The 14,902-nt window shown below is 54.1% G+C and overlaps 1 protein-coding gene across 1 annotated transcript in view; it reads left to right on the top strand.

Annotated features, from left to right (window-relative positions):
* GPC3 (glypican 3) overlaps nucleotides 1-14,565 on the top strand; it is a 267,204-nt gene extending 252,639 nt beyond the window's left edge. Inside the window, exon 8 of the mRNA XM_045031070.1 lies at nucleotides 11,815-14,565. Coding sequence (XP_044887005.1) covers nucleotides 11,815-11,984 — 170 coding nt within the window. The 3' untranslated portion in view covers nucleotides 11,985-14,565. The remainder of the gene's footprint in view (nucleotides 1-11,814) is intronic.
* Nucleotides 14,566-14,902: the final 337 nt, after the last annotated feature.

Raw genomic sequence — 14,902 nt, 5'->3', positions numbered from 1 at the left:
TGTTAATAAATTTTTTACGGTTAATCAAAATGTTTTATTTTGATTTGGACCTTTAACTTTTTATATTCATTATAATGTGAAAAATCAATTTACAAACAATCATTTCAAACAAAAAATCAAAATGTTTTGCTCCAAGAAGGACTTTTAAAATCTTTATTTAAAAAATTTGAATGAAATTCTGTCAAAATCAACACGTGTGTGGACACTTTCAATTCTGACAGAAAAACATTCCACTGGAAAAAATGTTGACTGGCTCTAGTAAGGACTCTGCCACAGCAGTAGGGAGGCATGCACCACCGTCTGGAGAGGCACTTTAATGTTTTTTAGAAAACTGTGCAATGGAATATTTATATACACAGAAGCACCAGTGGTGGAAGTATGGGTGTACATGAGAACAACCTTCAGAAAACAGCAATTACTGGGAAATATTTTCCGTTCTTCTTAGCTAGATTTTCATTACTCTAGTGGAATAATGTACCAGCAGTGGTGTCATTTGATTATTCCATAAAAGGCTAACTGCAAAGTAGTCTAATTGCCAATTTATTAAATCAAACCATGTAATCATTCCTCTGAAAATAAGTTGCAAGTGAAGATGTAAGTTGCTGGCGTTTAAGCAGATTCAGCCATATGTCTCTTAGACCGCATTGAAATATGATCGTTGTTTATGCCAGAGTGGTATTTCATGACTGAAAGCCGACCATAACCGTTGCCACTGACCTGACAGAGATCACCATTCATGGTGAGATATCCCATTGCCAAACTTATAGGCACAGTTTTCAGAGATTTTTGTCTTGTTTGCTAGCTTAAAGTTTTGCTGTTTGAATGTTTCTCGGTTATTTCTGTGACAGGGACAAGCTAGTGTTTCCTCTCCTCCCACTCTCACCAGGATGCTGAATCTGTACCTGCCCCTTCCCAGCATTCACCATCCTCTTGTGCAACAGTAAATCTTTCCCCTACAGCCTGAGCTTGCATCCTCGCTGCCTTCCCAGCAGGACCTCACAGACCTGCCTCCTGACTCCCCCCCAGACACCTCCTTTACCCAAGTGAGGTCTTCCTGGAGAACCCCCTGCCTTCCAGCTCATTTCCCCTTCTGTTCTTGGCAGTCCTCCTGGACAGCTACCTGAGTATCCTCTGCCCTCCTGCAAACTGCTTGAGGGGCCCTGTCTTAGAAGAGTGGCTCATGTGTAAGGCTGCGATTTAGTCACAGAGGTCACGGATTCCATGACTTCCAAAGACCCCCATGACTTCAGTCAGCCCTGGCTGGGAGCTGCAGGGTCCCCTGCTGCCACCGGTGTCAGGCAGACCTCCCGCCACTCCCAGTCACTGCGGGCAGCGGGGCGGGGGGGGAGATCCCCAACACTCCCCGCTGCCGCGGGCGGCAAGAACATCCCCTGAGCTCCCTGCTGCCATGGGCCTCTGCCGCTCCTTGCAGCCCCAGGTGGCCCGGAAACCACCGCAGCTGTCCGCTGGACCCCCGGAGCTCCCGAGTTCCGAGCCCCCAGCAGAGGGGGACCCTGGAGCTCCCAGAACACCCGCAGCTGCCCAGGCTTCTCATTTTATCATGGATATTTTTAGTAAAAGTGAGGGACAGGTCACAGCTTCCGTGAATTTTTCATTATTGCCCGTGACCTGTCCCTCACTTTTACTAAAAATATCCGTGACAAAATCTTAGCCTTACTCATGAGCAGAGCTCATGAAATCATCCTAACCTCACTCACACCTGTGCCTGCGCGTAACATTCTGGGTAGGAAGTCTGTATTTCCATATGATTCTAGAACTGCTTCGGTCATGGATCCCAAGGAGGAATTTGCCATGAGGAACAGAATCTCTCATTGTTATCCCAGGCGAGGGTCCATGTGAAAGGTACCAAATGGTCAGTTCTAGAGCCTAAAATGCCTTATTTCTCCACAGAATAGATATGGCGGAGGTAACAGTTGTGCTCTCTTACCGTTGTGACTCAAACCTGACTGACGGGACCAACATCTTGGTGTCCAAGGGCAATAAGATACTTGTCTTCACTTTCAAAGCCCTTCATGGTCAATCTCCACTCTACCTATCGTCTCTCCTTCAGTACTGAGATGTCAGTGCCCGCCTCCCGTCGACCCACGATGCTGGCTTCCATCGCCAACTTGTTAGAGCTTCAAACAAGCCCCTTTGCGCTTTCTCCCCTGCTGCTGCTCCTGACAGGGAGGTGATTCCCATAAACATCCACCAAGCTACCTCCTTGGCCTCCTCCAGATTCCTCCTTAAAACTCTCCTTTGCCTGAAGCCTACAAAGAACTTGACCACGGTTAGGCCGCTCGTGTGTTGAGGTCCCTGTCTCTCATTGAGACCGTACTCGTACTCCCCCGTCAATCTGTCTGCCTGTCCAGCGGTTGCCTCTTGCATTATACGTAGATTGTAAGTTGTTTGGGGCAGGGAGTATCTTCTTGTTCTGTGTTCGTACAGCACCAGCACAGTGGGGACCGGGTCCATGAGCGAGGCTCCTAGGCACTGTGGCAATACAAATAAATATATTTGGCCTGTTTGCTGAGACTGCCAGTGTTCTTGTGGATTTTATCATGCAGATGCCTTTCCACTGAGACCTGAACTGAGACCACTTCATTCAACACAGGTCACCAAAGAGTCATGCTATAGTAACAATTTTTGGTCACTACTGACCTGGGATAAATTTGAGCTATTAAAGGTGAAAGGTGCTGTCTCCCATTTCTCTGTCTCCCGAGGGCCTGAATCCTTAAAGCTGTAAGGCCGATGGAAGTTTTATTCTTGCAGGGCACAGGGCCGGCTTTAGGAAGTGCGGGGCCCAATTCGAACAGTTTCGACGAGGCCCCGGCAGGGATGACTTAAAAAAAAAACAACCCGTGGGGCTTGTACTCACCGGGCACTTCGACGGCGGGTACTTCGCTCGCTCCGAGTCTTCGGCGGCACTTCGGCGGCAGGTCCTTCACTTGCTCCAGGTCTTCGGTGGCACTGAAGAACCCGCCACCAAAGACCCGGAGCGAGCAAAGTACCCGCCGTCGAAGTGCCGCCGAAGACCTGGGGCCCCGCCGGGTGAGTAAAAATTAAAAAGGCGCCTCTAGCCAGGGAAGGGATTCTCACTGGGTGCGGGGCCCTTAGGCACGGGGCCCGATTCGGGGGAATTGGTGGAATACGCCTAAAGCCGTCCCTGAGGGCACAGATGGGCTTTATCTGCATATCAGTTTCAGGGTCGCAACTCTGCTTGCCTCACACGCTGCTGGATGGAGCGAGAGAGCGTATACAAAAGAGGACTGCAGGAGAAGACGATTTGGGGGCAATCAATGGGAATCTCTTGGATGAGTTAGAGAGACTGACACTTGGCGTTTGTGTGTGGGTGTGTGTGTGCGCACGTGTGTGTGTCCTTTCAATAATTGTCGATTATTATTTCCTTTGATGACTGACTCGCTTGCTGTGCTAATGTCTTTCTGCTTTGCTTTGCTGTGTGTGGGGGTACGTTGGTTAAGACATATTGTCTGGGTCTTTGCTTTGGCAGCGATGATTATTAGGCTGATGGGGCTGGGTTTTTTGCTTGAGTGTTTTAGTCTCTTGGATTCTCTCTCCAGGAGGGCAGGGGAGTGTTTTGACACTAGCTAGTAAGTGCCGTGGCCTGCCCAAGTGGTGATCCAAACTGACCCTGTCTTAGGGCACTGAGCCAAGCCACTGAATGGATTCAGGGCGAGAGTCTCAGCCAGTGTAAATCAGCGGGACTCCGCCTCTAGTGACACGAAATGGGACAATGGAAATCAGCGTTCCCTAGCGATGGGTTAATTGGCTCGCAGTGGACAGGAGATCGTGGGAGCCTTGGCCCCAAGCGCAGAGATGGAGGGAAAAGGCAACAACAAAAATGCAAAGCAGAAAAAAAAACCGAACCGGGGCACCTTTGCCCTCCCTCCCATCCGCGTAGCATAGAAAACGCCACGTCCCCTTCGCACTGAGGGCCTGGTTCCCCACTGCTGCAAATCGGCTCTAGGTCTGGGAGGCTTTTGTCGATGCTGGCCAAAGACTGCCTTTGCTTTTTCTTCTCCAGCCAAGTGTTGGGAAATGGTTCCTGTTCGGGTTGTTCTGTCTGGCTTTGTTGTTGTTCTTTCCCTCTGTCTCTTCACTGCAAGTCCGGCATCTGGGATTTACTGTTCGATGGGACTTTGCGACCACTGTCAGGGGACAGGCGCTTTTACCAGGCAGCAGCTGGAGCTGCGCAGGTGTCTCCGAGATTTGAAGAGGGTTTTCTTTTACATGGGACATTGGCTTGAGAAGAATTCTTCTTCTTCGAGTGATTGCTCCTATGCATTCCATGTAGGGTGTGCGCGCCGCGCGTGCACGGCTCTCCGGAACATTTTTACCCTAGCAACTCCGGCGGGCCGGCTGGCGCCCCCTGGAGTGGCGCCGTCAAGGCGCCCCTTATACACCTCAGCCGGCCCGTCCGCTCCTCAGTTCCTTCTTCCCGCCCGTGACGGCCAGTTGGAACAGTGGAGTGCTCTCTTACCTCCACAACCCTAGTGTTTCTCCATAGTTCTAGTGTAGATAGTTTTAGTAGTTAGTTCAGTTCTTGTTGTAGTTATATATATATTTAGTGTTAATAGTGTCAATAGTTACGGAATTAGAGGGTTTGCCCCTCTTCTTCCGCCCCGGTGCGGGCTTATGCCCGGAGCACCGGGTTTCAAGCCCTGTGCGGCTTGCCAGCGGCCTATGCCGGTTAGCGACCCGCACGACTCTTGCCTCCGCTGCCTCGGAGAGTCGCATCGGACAGATAAGTGCTCTATCTGCATAGCCTTTAAACCTCGTACGAGGAAAGAGAGAGACTCTAGGCTGAAGCACTTACTGATGGAGTCTGCGCTCCAACCTCCGGCGCCAGCTCCAGCGGCACCGAAAACCGCCTCGACAAGCAGCGCTCCGACTGCACCGAGCCGCTCCGGCACCGAGCCGGCACCAAAGACCCGGCACCGCTCCCTCTCCCCGGGGAGGAAGCACAAGGCGCCGAAGACGGCTGCCGCAAAACAGCAGCGAAAGCCGTCAGCCCAGCCGCCTCCGACGAAAACGGTGCAGGCTGAGGCAGTGCACGCTAAGTGCACCGCACCGTTGACTCCGGCGCCGCCTGGCCCGTCGAGTCCGGTTCCGCCCAGCTCCCCGGTGCCCACCGAGGAGGAGCTGAGGATCCCGTCGACGCCGGAGGCGTTCGCGACGGCAAGAGAGCTGATCGAGGCGACGGCCCCGTCATATCAGCCGCCGGCACCACTGGTGCGGACATTCAAGTCCCTCGGCAAGCCAGCGATGGTGCGCCCCTCATCTCCGGGCGACCGTGGCGACCGTGGCTCCAGAATCCGGTCTCGATCCCGGTCTATCTCCCGGCGAAGGTCACCGAGGCACCGCTCCCCATCCCGCCGTAAATCGCCATCGCGACGCCGCTCAGCGTCCCGGCACCGGTCGCAGTCCCGGCACCGCTCTCCATCGCGGGGCCGGTCGTACTCCCGGCGGCGCTCCAGGTCCCGGTCACGAAGTCACCGGCACCGCAGCAGGTCCGCGTCCAGGCACCGCGGACATCGGGACTCGCGCAGCCGTTCGAGGCGCCGCAGATCCCGCTCGAGGTCCGGTTCCCGGCACCGCCGGTCGAGCTCCCGACGTCGCCGGTCGAGCTCCCGCCGCCGCCGCTCCCCTTCTTGGCACCGGAGATCCAGCTCCCGACGCCGTAGATCTGGCTCCCGGCACCGGAGATCCGGCTCCCGGCACCGTGCGCAGCACAGGTCCCGCTCGCCACTGGACCCCCGAGACGCCCGGCACCGACCCTCGGCACCGGAGGATCGTCTCACGCCGGCGCTGGACGCCCGCCCAGGCATCGCCACGGCTCCACCCTGGCCCTCCAGGGAACCCTCTGTAGCCTCACCCCAAGGCAGTGCGGTGGATTTCAGAGCCGGTTCCGTTCCCCCGGATCATGGACCCCAGTATTGGGGACATTGGGTGCCCTGGGCGCAATATGAACAGGGGCCTCCCCTGCCACCCAGGCAGCCGGGCTCGGCACCATCGGTACCGGTGGCCACCGTTAGTCGAGCCCCCCCGTCCCCACCGACGCAAGCCGCCGCCCACGACCCTTCTTTGGGCCAGGACTCGCTGCGGCCAGATCACCAGGTGGGCGAGCACCAGCAGGAGGAGGTGCTCCCGGGCCACTCCTCGTCGTCCTCTCCAGATGAGGCGGTAGCGGGGGCCTCGCCATCGGGACCCCCGCCCATTGACCTCAGGGCACACCAGGACCTTCTCCGAAGGGTGGCAAAGGCCATTAACTTGCCCATAGAGGAGGTGCAAGAAGTCGAGGACCCGATTACGGACGTTGTGGGAGATGACGCCCCTGTCAGAGTGGCGCTCCCGTTCATTCGCACCATTCAGAAGAACAGTGCCACTATCTGGCAGTCGCCCTCCTCCGTTGCCCCCACGGCGCGAGGCGTCGAAAGGAAGTATTCCGTCCCGCCCCAGGGCTACGAATACTTGTACGTCCACCCCACCCCGGACTCGCTGGTGGTCCAATCGGTCAATGACCGCGAACGACACGGTCAACCTGCTGCTGCGCCGAAGGCGAAGGACGCCCGGCGCATGGACTTATTAGGGCGTAAAATCTATTCGGCGGGAGGCCTCCAACTCCGTGTCGCCAACCAGATGGCCCTCTTATCCAGATACACTTTTAATATCTTGGGGTGCCTTGCGAAGTTCACGGAGCTAACCCCTCCGGAATCCCGCCCTGAATTCTCAGCGCTGCTGGAGGAGGGCAAGTTAGCCTCCAGAACACTGATCAAAGCGGCCGTAGACGCAGCAGACTCAGGGGCTCGAACGGTAGCATCCGGGGTGACGATGCGCCGCATTGCGTGGCTACAATCTTCCACCCTCCCACCTGAGGTCCAGTACACCCTCCAGGACCTCCCGTTTGACACGAAGGGGCTGTTTTCTGAGAAAACGGATGCCAGAATCCAGTCCCTAAAGGATGGGAGGGTTGCGATACGAACTCTGGGTATGCACACGCCGGCCACGCAGAGGCGTTCGTTCCGCCAACAGCCCTACCGTCCCTTCAACCAGGCCAGGTCTCGGCCGTTTAACAACCGCCGAACGGCCCCCTTCCGCCGTAGACCGTCAGGGGGGCGGCGCAACCAGGCGCAGAACTCGTCCAAGGCTCCGCAAGGCCAAAAGCCGGCCTTTTGACGGGACGCCCGAGGACGGCCCATCACTCTCCCCCCAGGATCCACCCCTTTTGTTTTCCAATCGCCTTGCCCGCTTCCTTCCGGCGTGGTCTGCTATAACATCGGACAGCTGGGTCCTCAGCACCATCCAGCACGGCTACCGCCTACAGTTTCTTTCGCCCCCCCCCTCCCACCCACCTTCCCCGTCCCTCTTCAGGGACCCCTCTCACGAGCAAGTCCTCATACAGGAGGTGCAGGCTCTGTTGAGCGTGGGTGCTATCGAGGAGGTGCCTCCCTGCAGGCGGGGCAGGGGATTCTACTCCAGATATTTCCTCATCCCCAAGGCGAAAGGAGGTCTTCGTCCCATCTTGGACCTCCGGGAGCTGAACAGATACCTCTGCAAGCTCAAGTTCCGGATGGTAACCTTGGGGTCCATTATCCCTTCCTTGGATCCGGGAGACTGGTTTGCCGCCCTCGACATGAAAGACGCTTACTTTCATGTGGCGATTTACCCCCCCCACAGACGCTTCCTGCGCTTCATGGTCAACGCGACCCACTACCAGTTTGCGGTGTTACCCTTTGGCCTCTCCACTGCCCCGAGGGTGTTCACCAAGTGCATGGCGGTCGTGGCCGCAACTCTCCGTCGTCGCAGAATCCACGTATACCCCTATCTCGACGACTGGCTGATCCGTGGGCGATCTCAAGAACTGGTGACAGCCCAGGTGTCAGAGATACTGCACCTGTTCCGGTCTCTCGGCCTCCTCGTCAATGCCGAGAAGTCCCAATTACTGCCGACACAGCGATTGGAGTTCATAGGAGCAGTCCTCGACTCCACCCTCGCCAGGGCCTGCCTCCCTCGTTCTCGACACGAGACAATGGTCTCGCTCATTCGCAGCTTACAAGCCTTCCCTTCCACGACGGCCCGGTCCTGCCTTCGCCTGCTGGGCCACATGGCTGCGTGCACCTTTGTGACCGCGAACGCGAGGCTGAGGCTCCGTCCGTTCCAGATGTGGCTGACTTCGGTGTACCGGCCCCACCGCGACCCTCTAGATCTGGTGGTCACGGTCTCGGACCCCACTCTCCAGACGCTCACCTGGTGGCTGCATCAGGAGGTGGTCTGCGCCGGGGTTCCGTTTCGCCCCCCTCGCCCATCGGTCACCCTGACCACAGACGCCTCGGCGCTTGGATGGGGGGCTCACATGGGAGACCTGCACACTCAGGGCCTCTGGTCGGCCCAGGAGCTCTCCCTGCACATCAACGTCAGGGAATTGAGAGCGATCCGCTTGGCTTGTCTCGCCTTTCTTGCACACCTCCGGGACCGCTGCGTCGCGGTATACACGGACAACACGGCAGCCATGTTCTATCTGAACAAACAGGGCGGGGCCCGATCCTCCCCGCTGTGCAAGGAGGCGATGCTCCTATGGGACCTGTGTGTAACCCACTCGATTCGCCTCGAAGCGTTCTTTCTACCAGGGGTGCAGAACACGCTGGCCGACCGTCTGAGCCGGTCTTTCGCTGCCCACGAGTGGTCCCTTCGCCCCGACGTAGCCCACACCATCTTCCAAAGGTGGGGATTTCCCCAAATAGACCTGTTTGCCTCCAGGACCAACAGGAAGTGCCACAGGTTCTGTTCGTACCAGGGTCGGGCTCCGGACTCCATCTCCGATGCGTTCCTCATGTCCTGGACGGGTCCCCTTCTATACGCCTTCCCGCCGTTCCCGCTAGTCCACCGAGTACTGCTCAAGCTACGGAGGGACAAGGCCCGCGTCATACTCGTCGCTCCGGCCTGGCCGAGGCAGCACTGGTATACCCTGCTCCTCGAGCTATCGATCCGGGATCCCATTCCCCTACCGTTATGGCCGGATCTCATCTCTCAGGACCTCGGCAGGCTTTGTCACCCGAACCTGCAGTCGCTGCATCTTACAGCCTGGTTCCTGAGTGGTTGACCGACGCGGAGAGGACCTGTTCTGCGGCGGTGCAGCAAGTTCTCCTTGAAAGCAGAAAACCGTCCACACGCTCTACCTACCTGGCAAAGTGGAAACGCTTTGCCCTTTGGTGCGATCAGCAAGGTCTTAACCCCTTCTCGACCCCTCTCCAGACGGTCCTTGACTACCTCTGGTACCTGAAAGGCCAAGGTCTCGCGATCTCGTCCCTGAGGGTACACCTGGCGGCGCTTTCGGCCTTCCGGCCTGCTGTAGATGGTCGCTCCGTGTTTTCCAACCCCATGGTTGCCCGCTTCCTCAAGGGGTTGGACCGCCTCTACCCGCAAGTGCGGCCGCCGGCTCCTACGTGGGATCTGAACCTGGCTCTCACCCAGCTGATGCGCCCGCCCTTCGAGCCCATGGCCTCCTGCTCCCTCCTCCATCTCACCTGGAAGACGGCCTTCCTCGTGGCAATCACATCCGCCAGACGAGTATCCGAACTCCGCGCCCTGACGGCGGGTCCCCCATATACCGTCTTCCACGCGGACAAAGTGCAGCTTCGGCCACATCCGGCCTTCCTCCCAAAGGTGGTGTCGGCCTTTCATCTTAATCAGGAGATCTTCCTCCCGGTCTTCTTTCCAAAGCCGCACACCTCACCTCGTGAGCAGCAGCTCCACACCCTCGACGTCCGTAGGGCCCTCGCCTTTTACATTGACCGAACTAAGTCCTTCCGGCGTTCCTCCCAGCTCTTTGTCGCAATTGCGGAGCGCATGAAAGGCGAGCCTGTTTCATCTCAACGGATTTCTTCCTGGGTGACATCCTGCATACGGGCGTGCTACGAACTTGCTCGCGTCCCCCCGTGCCGGCTCACCGCACACTCGACAAGGGCGCACGCCTCGTCAGCCGCCTTCCTGGCCCACGTTCCCATCCAGGACATCTGTCGAGCGGCCACCTGGTCTTCCGTCCACACCTTCGCTTCCCATTATGCGTTGGTGCAGCAGTCCCGAGACGACGCAGCCTTCGGCTCTGCGGTGCTACACTCCGCCACGTCTCATTCCGACCCCACCGCCTAGGTAAGGCTTGGGAATCACCTACATGGAATGCATAGGAGCAATCACTCGAAGAAGAAAAGACGGTTACTCACCTGTAGTAACTGGTGTTCTTCGAGATGTGTTGCTCCTATCCATTCCAGACCCGCCCTCCTTCCCCACTGTCGGAATAGCCGGCAAGAAGGAACTGAGGAGCGGACGGGCCGGCTGAGGTGTATAAGGGGCGCCTTGACGGCGCCACTCCAGGGGGCGCCAGCCGGCCCGCCGGAGTTGCTAGGGTAAAAATGTTCCGGAGAGCCGTGCACGCGCGGCGCGCACACCCTACATGGAATGGATAGGAGCAACACATCTCGAAGAACACCAGTTACTACAGGTGAGTAACCGTCTTTTCCCCATCCTTTGAGCGGGAGGCTGTTAGTCTGGAGGTTCCTGTATTACAACACTAGGTCCTGCTTTGCATCTGGTCGCTGACAGTGTCCTTGCTCTAACTGCCCTGCAGACAACGTAACAGGTGTCAGAGAGCGCGTATTTTAAAGCTAAAAAAGAAAAAGGGGGTGAAATTCACCCCAGGGCAAGGCGTGAGCAGTGCACCACTTCCATCCTGCCCAAACTCTCCAAATAGGACGTAAGTGGTGCATTGGCCGTATGCTGGATTTTTGCTTTGAACTAGCGTGACAGGGATTTCTTTACCGCTTCTGCAGACTTGGGCAGTGTGGAAGCCAGACGCAATTTTTGTTTTAAACAAAGCCCAGCTGATTTTCTTTGGAAATAGCTCTCCAGTGACACCCCTTCCCCTCCGCAGCCTCCGACTCCCACAGGGACAGACGTTCTTGGCACGTACATTCAGGAAGCACTGGGCAAACATGGAGGGATCAGTGCTTCTAACGCCCCGTGGTGGGAAGAACAAAGGATATTAACGCTCTTGTATGTGAGAAGCTCACATTGGGTGGTATTTTCAAGTGCACCCAGCATTGGCCCAGCTCTTCTCCCATTCACATCTGTGGTAACCTTTCCCCCATCCCCCTGAAAAAAAATCCAATGGAAACAAAATGAAGCCAGTGCTGAGTGGTTTTATAGACCCCACCCGTTGAGTCCCTGGCTGCTGCGGCAGATGTTGCATTAATGTTGCCAAATATGCTGCCAAAACTCTGCAAGGGCTGGGCCCGGTATGAGATTTACATCTGTTATGCAGGTTTTCAACGGGTGACCTCCGCCATCGAGCTGAGAACTAGTTCCGGGCCCAACTGCCACTTAGGTCCCCCTTACGCCTTGTCTTGAGCAGAACATAAATCTGTGCTGGCCTTGTGCACAGAGGTGGATTTCACCCATTGGGAGCATCCGGTGGTATCCCTAACGACAGGGAGTTTTCCATAGGGGAAGGATGGCCTTGTGGTTGGCAAACTGGAGTAGGGCTCAGCAGGTGTGTGTTCAATTCCTGCATGACCTTGGGCACGTCACTTAATCTCTTTGCACTTCTTCCCCCCATCTGAAAAATGGAGTTAATATGTTTTCTTTCACTGGGTATTTGTACAGCACCCAGCACAATGGGGCCTCGGTCCCAGTGAGGACCTCTAGGCCATCCCATAATAATATAGAATCCATACAGAGAGTCAGGCCAGATGTTGGTACGCTGTGCTCAGTAACGATCTCTCTCTTTCTCCTTTTCAGAGCTGGCTTATGATTTGGATATGGATGACATTCCCTCAAACAAACAACTTTTGAATCAGCAAAGCAAAGGTGATACCGCGGTTCACAACATGGGATCAGGAAATACCACATGGAAGCATGTTCCCGTCACTGCTATTTTCATGGCAGTCTTCCTTCTGTGGGCCCATTGACGCTGTACAGTAGCCACAACCGATTTCCCTGGGGATCAACTTCTCTCCTTATTTCTTTCTGAAGAAAACATTCTGACCCGCGCTCCTCCTGCAATATAGGCACACTTCCAAAGATTAAGTGAATGACTTACATTTGTTTTGTAAAATAAAATGGTATCTGTACCACCAGGGGCTGGTTCATGGTGAATTTTAGTGTTAGTAAATCCATGTAGTGCTTTTAAAAATAATTCGGAAGGGTGATACTACGTTATGTTCATGTCAGTTTACGAAGGCTGAATTTTCATTCCTGTTAAGCAGAAATCCATATTTTGTCTTGAGTTCATTTACCATGCATGGACTAGAATAGCATCTAAGGTTTAGTGAATATTATCACCAAAGATCAGACCCCCATTCTTGTCTGACTTAACCCAGGTTTTGTCTATAGTTTAAGTAGCATTGGCACCAACTCCAAATTTAATAGTCATCCCTGGGAAACTTGCCAGGCACATAATGGTGAGGCCATGGGGGTGGCATGAGAAACAGAGTGCAAGTCCAAACTGGGGAAGGAGATTAAGGAAAAGAAGGGAACCACTGGCCCAAATGATCAAATTTCAGAAATTCTCCTCTCCCTGGTCCAGATTCTGCTACCTGGGAAGTCAGTAGGAAAACTCCCATTGACTTCATAGGGAGCAAGGGTGGACTCTGAACATTTAGGGCTAGACTATGACTACGCACTTACACAAGGGAGTAAGAACCAGCCTTCCGCCTTGCAGGCTACTGCATCTTGAGTCTGGGGGCCCGAGTAGGCGCTTGTTTATCTCCCACCCACCAGAGCAGGTGGGCAGGAAATGGAACCGACATACCAGCCAGCACAGGGAAAACAGGAAGCCAGCGACTGGTGGCGCCAGGCAGAGCTGTGTCTGAGAGGTGGCACTTTGCCTCCTGGGGCTATTCCTGGGTTTAAGCTATTCCTGGGCTGAGCCTAAAGACTAAATTACCCTGGAATAAAAAATGGCTAAATCAAAACAGCCCTGCTGACAGCAGATTGTTCTGGGATATGGTCTCTTTGATTATCCTCATGGCAGCATGGGAACACTCGGAATGTGCCACTGTCCTGTCTCCAAGGAGGCTGTATTGGCAATGGCAAGACATGAGGAGAGCAGTACTTCTGGCATTAGAGGGCACAACATCCGCACATTGTGTTTCAGGCAGTTCTGCTGCTCACTTCCATGAATCCAAACAGTTCCTGGGAAGCCCCTTCTGAGGCAGTCAGCCAGTCTGTCTCCGAATTCTGGGTCAGCTGGACCTGGTGCGTGTGTCTTGGCACACTGCAGGAACAGACCCTCTTCTTCCTTAGGAAATGTGCACGCACAGCTCCAGACAAAGGACAGAGGGTGGTGCTGTGCCATACTTTTGCAGGGCTGAATAACATGCCTCCAACCCAGTGCATAGGTTAAAAGCAAGGATTGGCAGGAGACACACACACAGCACAATAAGACGTTTATTTGAACATTCTCATGTATGTTATTTTTGTTAAAATAATGATTTTCTTGGTGGACAACGTATCAAAATCCCTCTTTCACACATTTAAAGCATAGGAAAGTTTTAAATTGGAAACTGACACTGGCTGCCTCAGGGAAGGCCATCAGCAACCCAGACTGGTGGTCTTCAGAGCACAGTGGACAGCATATGCTTTTGGGGTAGAACGTAATGACATTTTTGGGTTGGGGCAAGGAAGGTTTGTTTTGGTTCCTGGCCAAAACAGCTGTATATTTCAGCTTAAGGTGTTGGTAGCCCTAGCACTGTATTATATGTGTGCTTTAACTACTTTGTGTCTCAGAGTTTAAATGCTTTAAAAAGCTACTAAGTAAATATCTTTCTGAAAAGTGAACTGCAAAGATTTTTTTAAAGGATAACTTCAAAAGGTGAAAAATATCCAGCTGTTATTTTAAACTGATGGGCCTGACTAAAACTCACTGACTGCAATGGAGTTGTTCCATATTTGTACCAGGGGGATAGGAACATCAGGTTGTTAGCACCAATCTCATGGTTTCTCTGCCTGGGTGAGTCAGCCCATGGTTAAGGTATTTGTGCTATAGAAGATCCATTCTGTCCTGAACTGGCGGGTTCCCTCCTGCAGAACTTTCCCAAAAGATTCCCCTTCGCATGCTCAGGTGAACTTTGGGGATGTTTGCACAGAAGTTCATTGCACATAAACATTTGTTTAAAGGTGACCTTTTCAGATCATTCTCTTGGTCCCCATCTGTCCTCCCCCATTTTGGAACTATTACAAAGCAGCTTTTAATTTTTACAAAGCTTTTAATTATCAGCAACATCTTTGCGGTTCGCCTCCAAAACATTAAGGACTTTCAAAACTGAGGTTTTGTGGCGCTCAACTGCATTTGTTTCTACCCTTGCAAGCGATGTCTTATGAGTGAGGGTCTGATGCTGCCACCCCCTACTCTTCTTAAACATCCAAATCAATAGGACTCAACTAATAGACTTTAAGGTCAGAAGGGACCATTATGATCATCTAGTCTGACCTCCTGCACAACGCAGGCCACAGAATCTCACCCACCCACTCCTGCAACAAACCCCTAACCTATGTCTGAGTTATTGAAGTCCTCGAATTGTGGTTTGAAGACCTCAAGCTGCAGAGAATCCTCCAGCAAGTGACCCGTGCCCCATGCTGCAGAGGAAGGCGAAAAACCTCCAGGGCCTCTGCCAATCTGCCCTGGAGGAAAATTCCTTCCCGACCCCAAATATGGCGATCAGCTAAACCCTGAGCATGTGGGCAAGACTCACCAGCCAGCACCCAGGAAAGAATTATCTGTAGTAACTCAGATCCCAACTCATCTAACATCCCATCACAGACCACTGGGCATACTTACCTGCTGATAATCAATGATCAATTGCTAAATTAATTGCCAAAATTAGGC

Source organism: Mauremys mutica, chromosome 9 (genome assembly GCF_020497125.1).
Source record: "Mauremys mutica isolate MM-2020 ecotype Southern chromosome 9, ASM2049712v1, whole genome shotgun sequence".
In the NCBI taxonomy this organism is placed as follows: Eukaryota; Metazoa; Chordata; order Testudines; family Geoemydidae; genus Mauremys; species Mauremys mutica.
The sequence above is the reverse complement of the archived record's forward strand: the minus strand, read 5'-3'. Positions and strand labels throughout refer to the sequence as shown.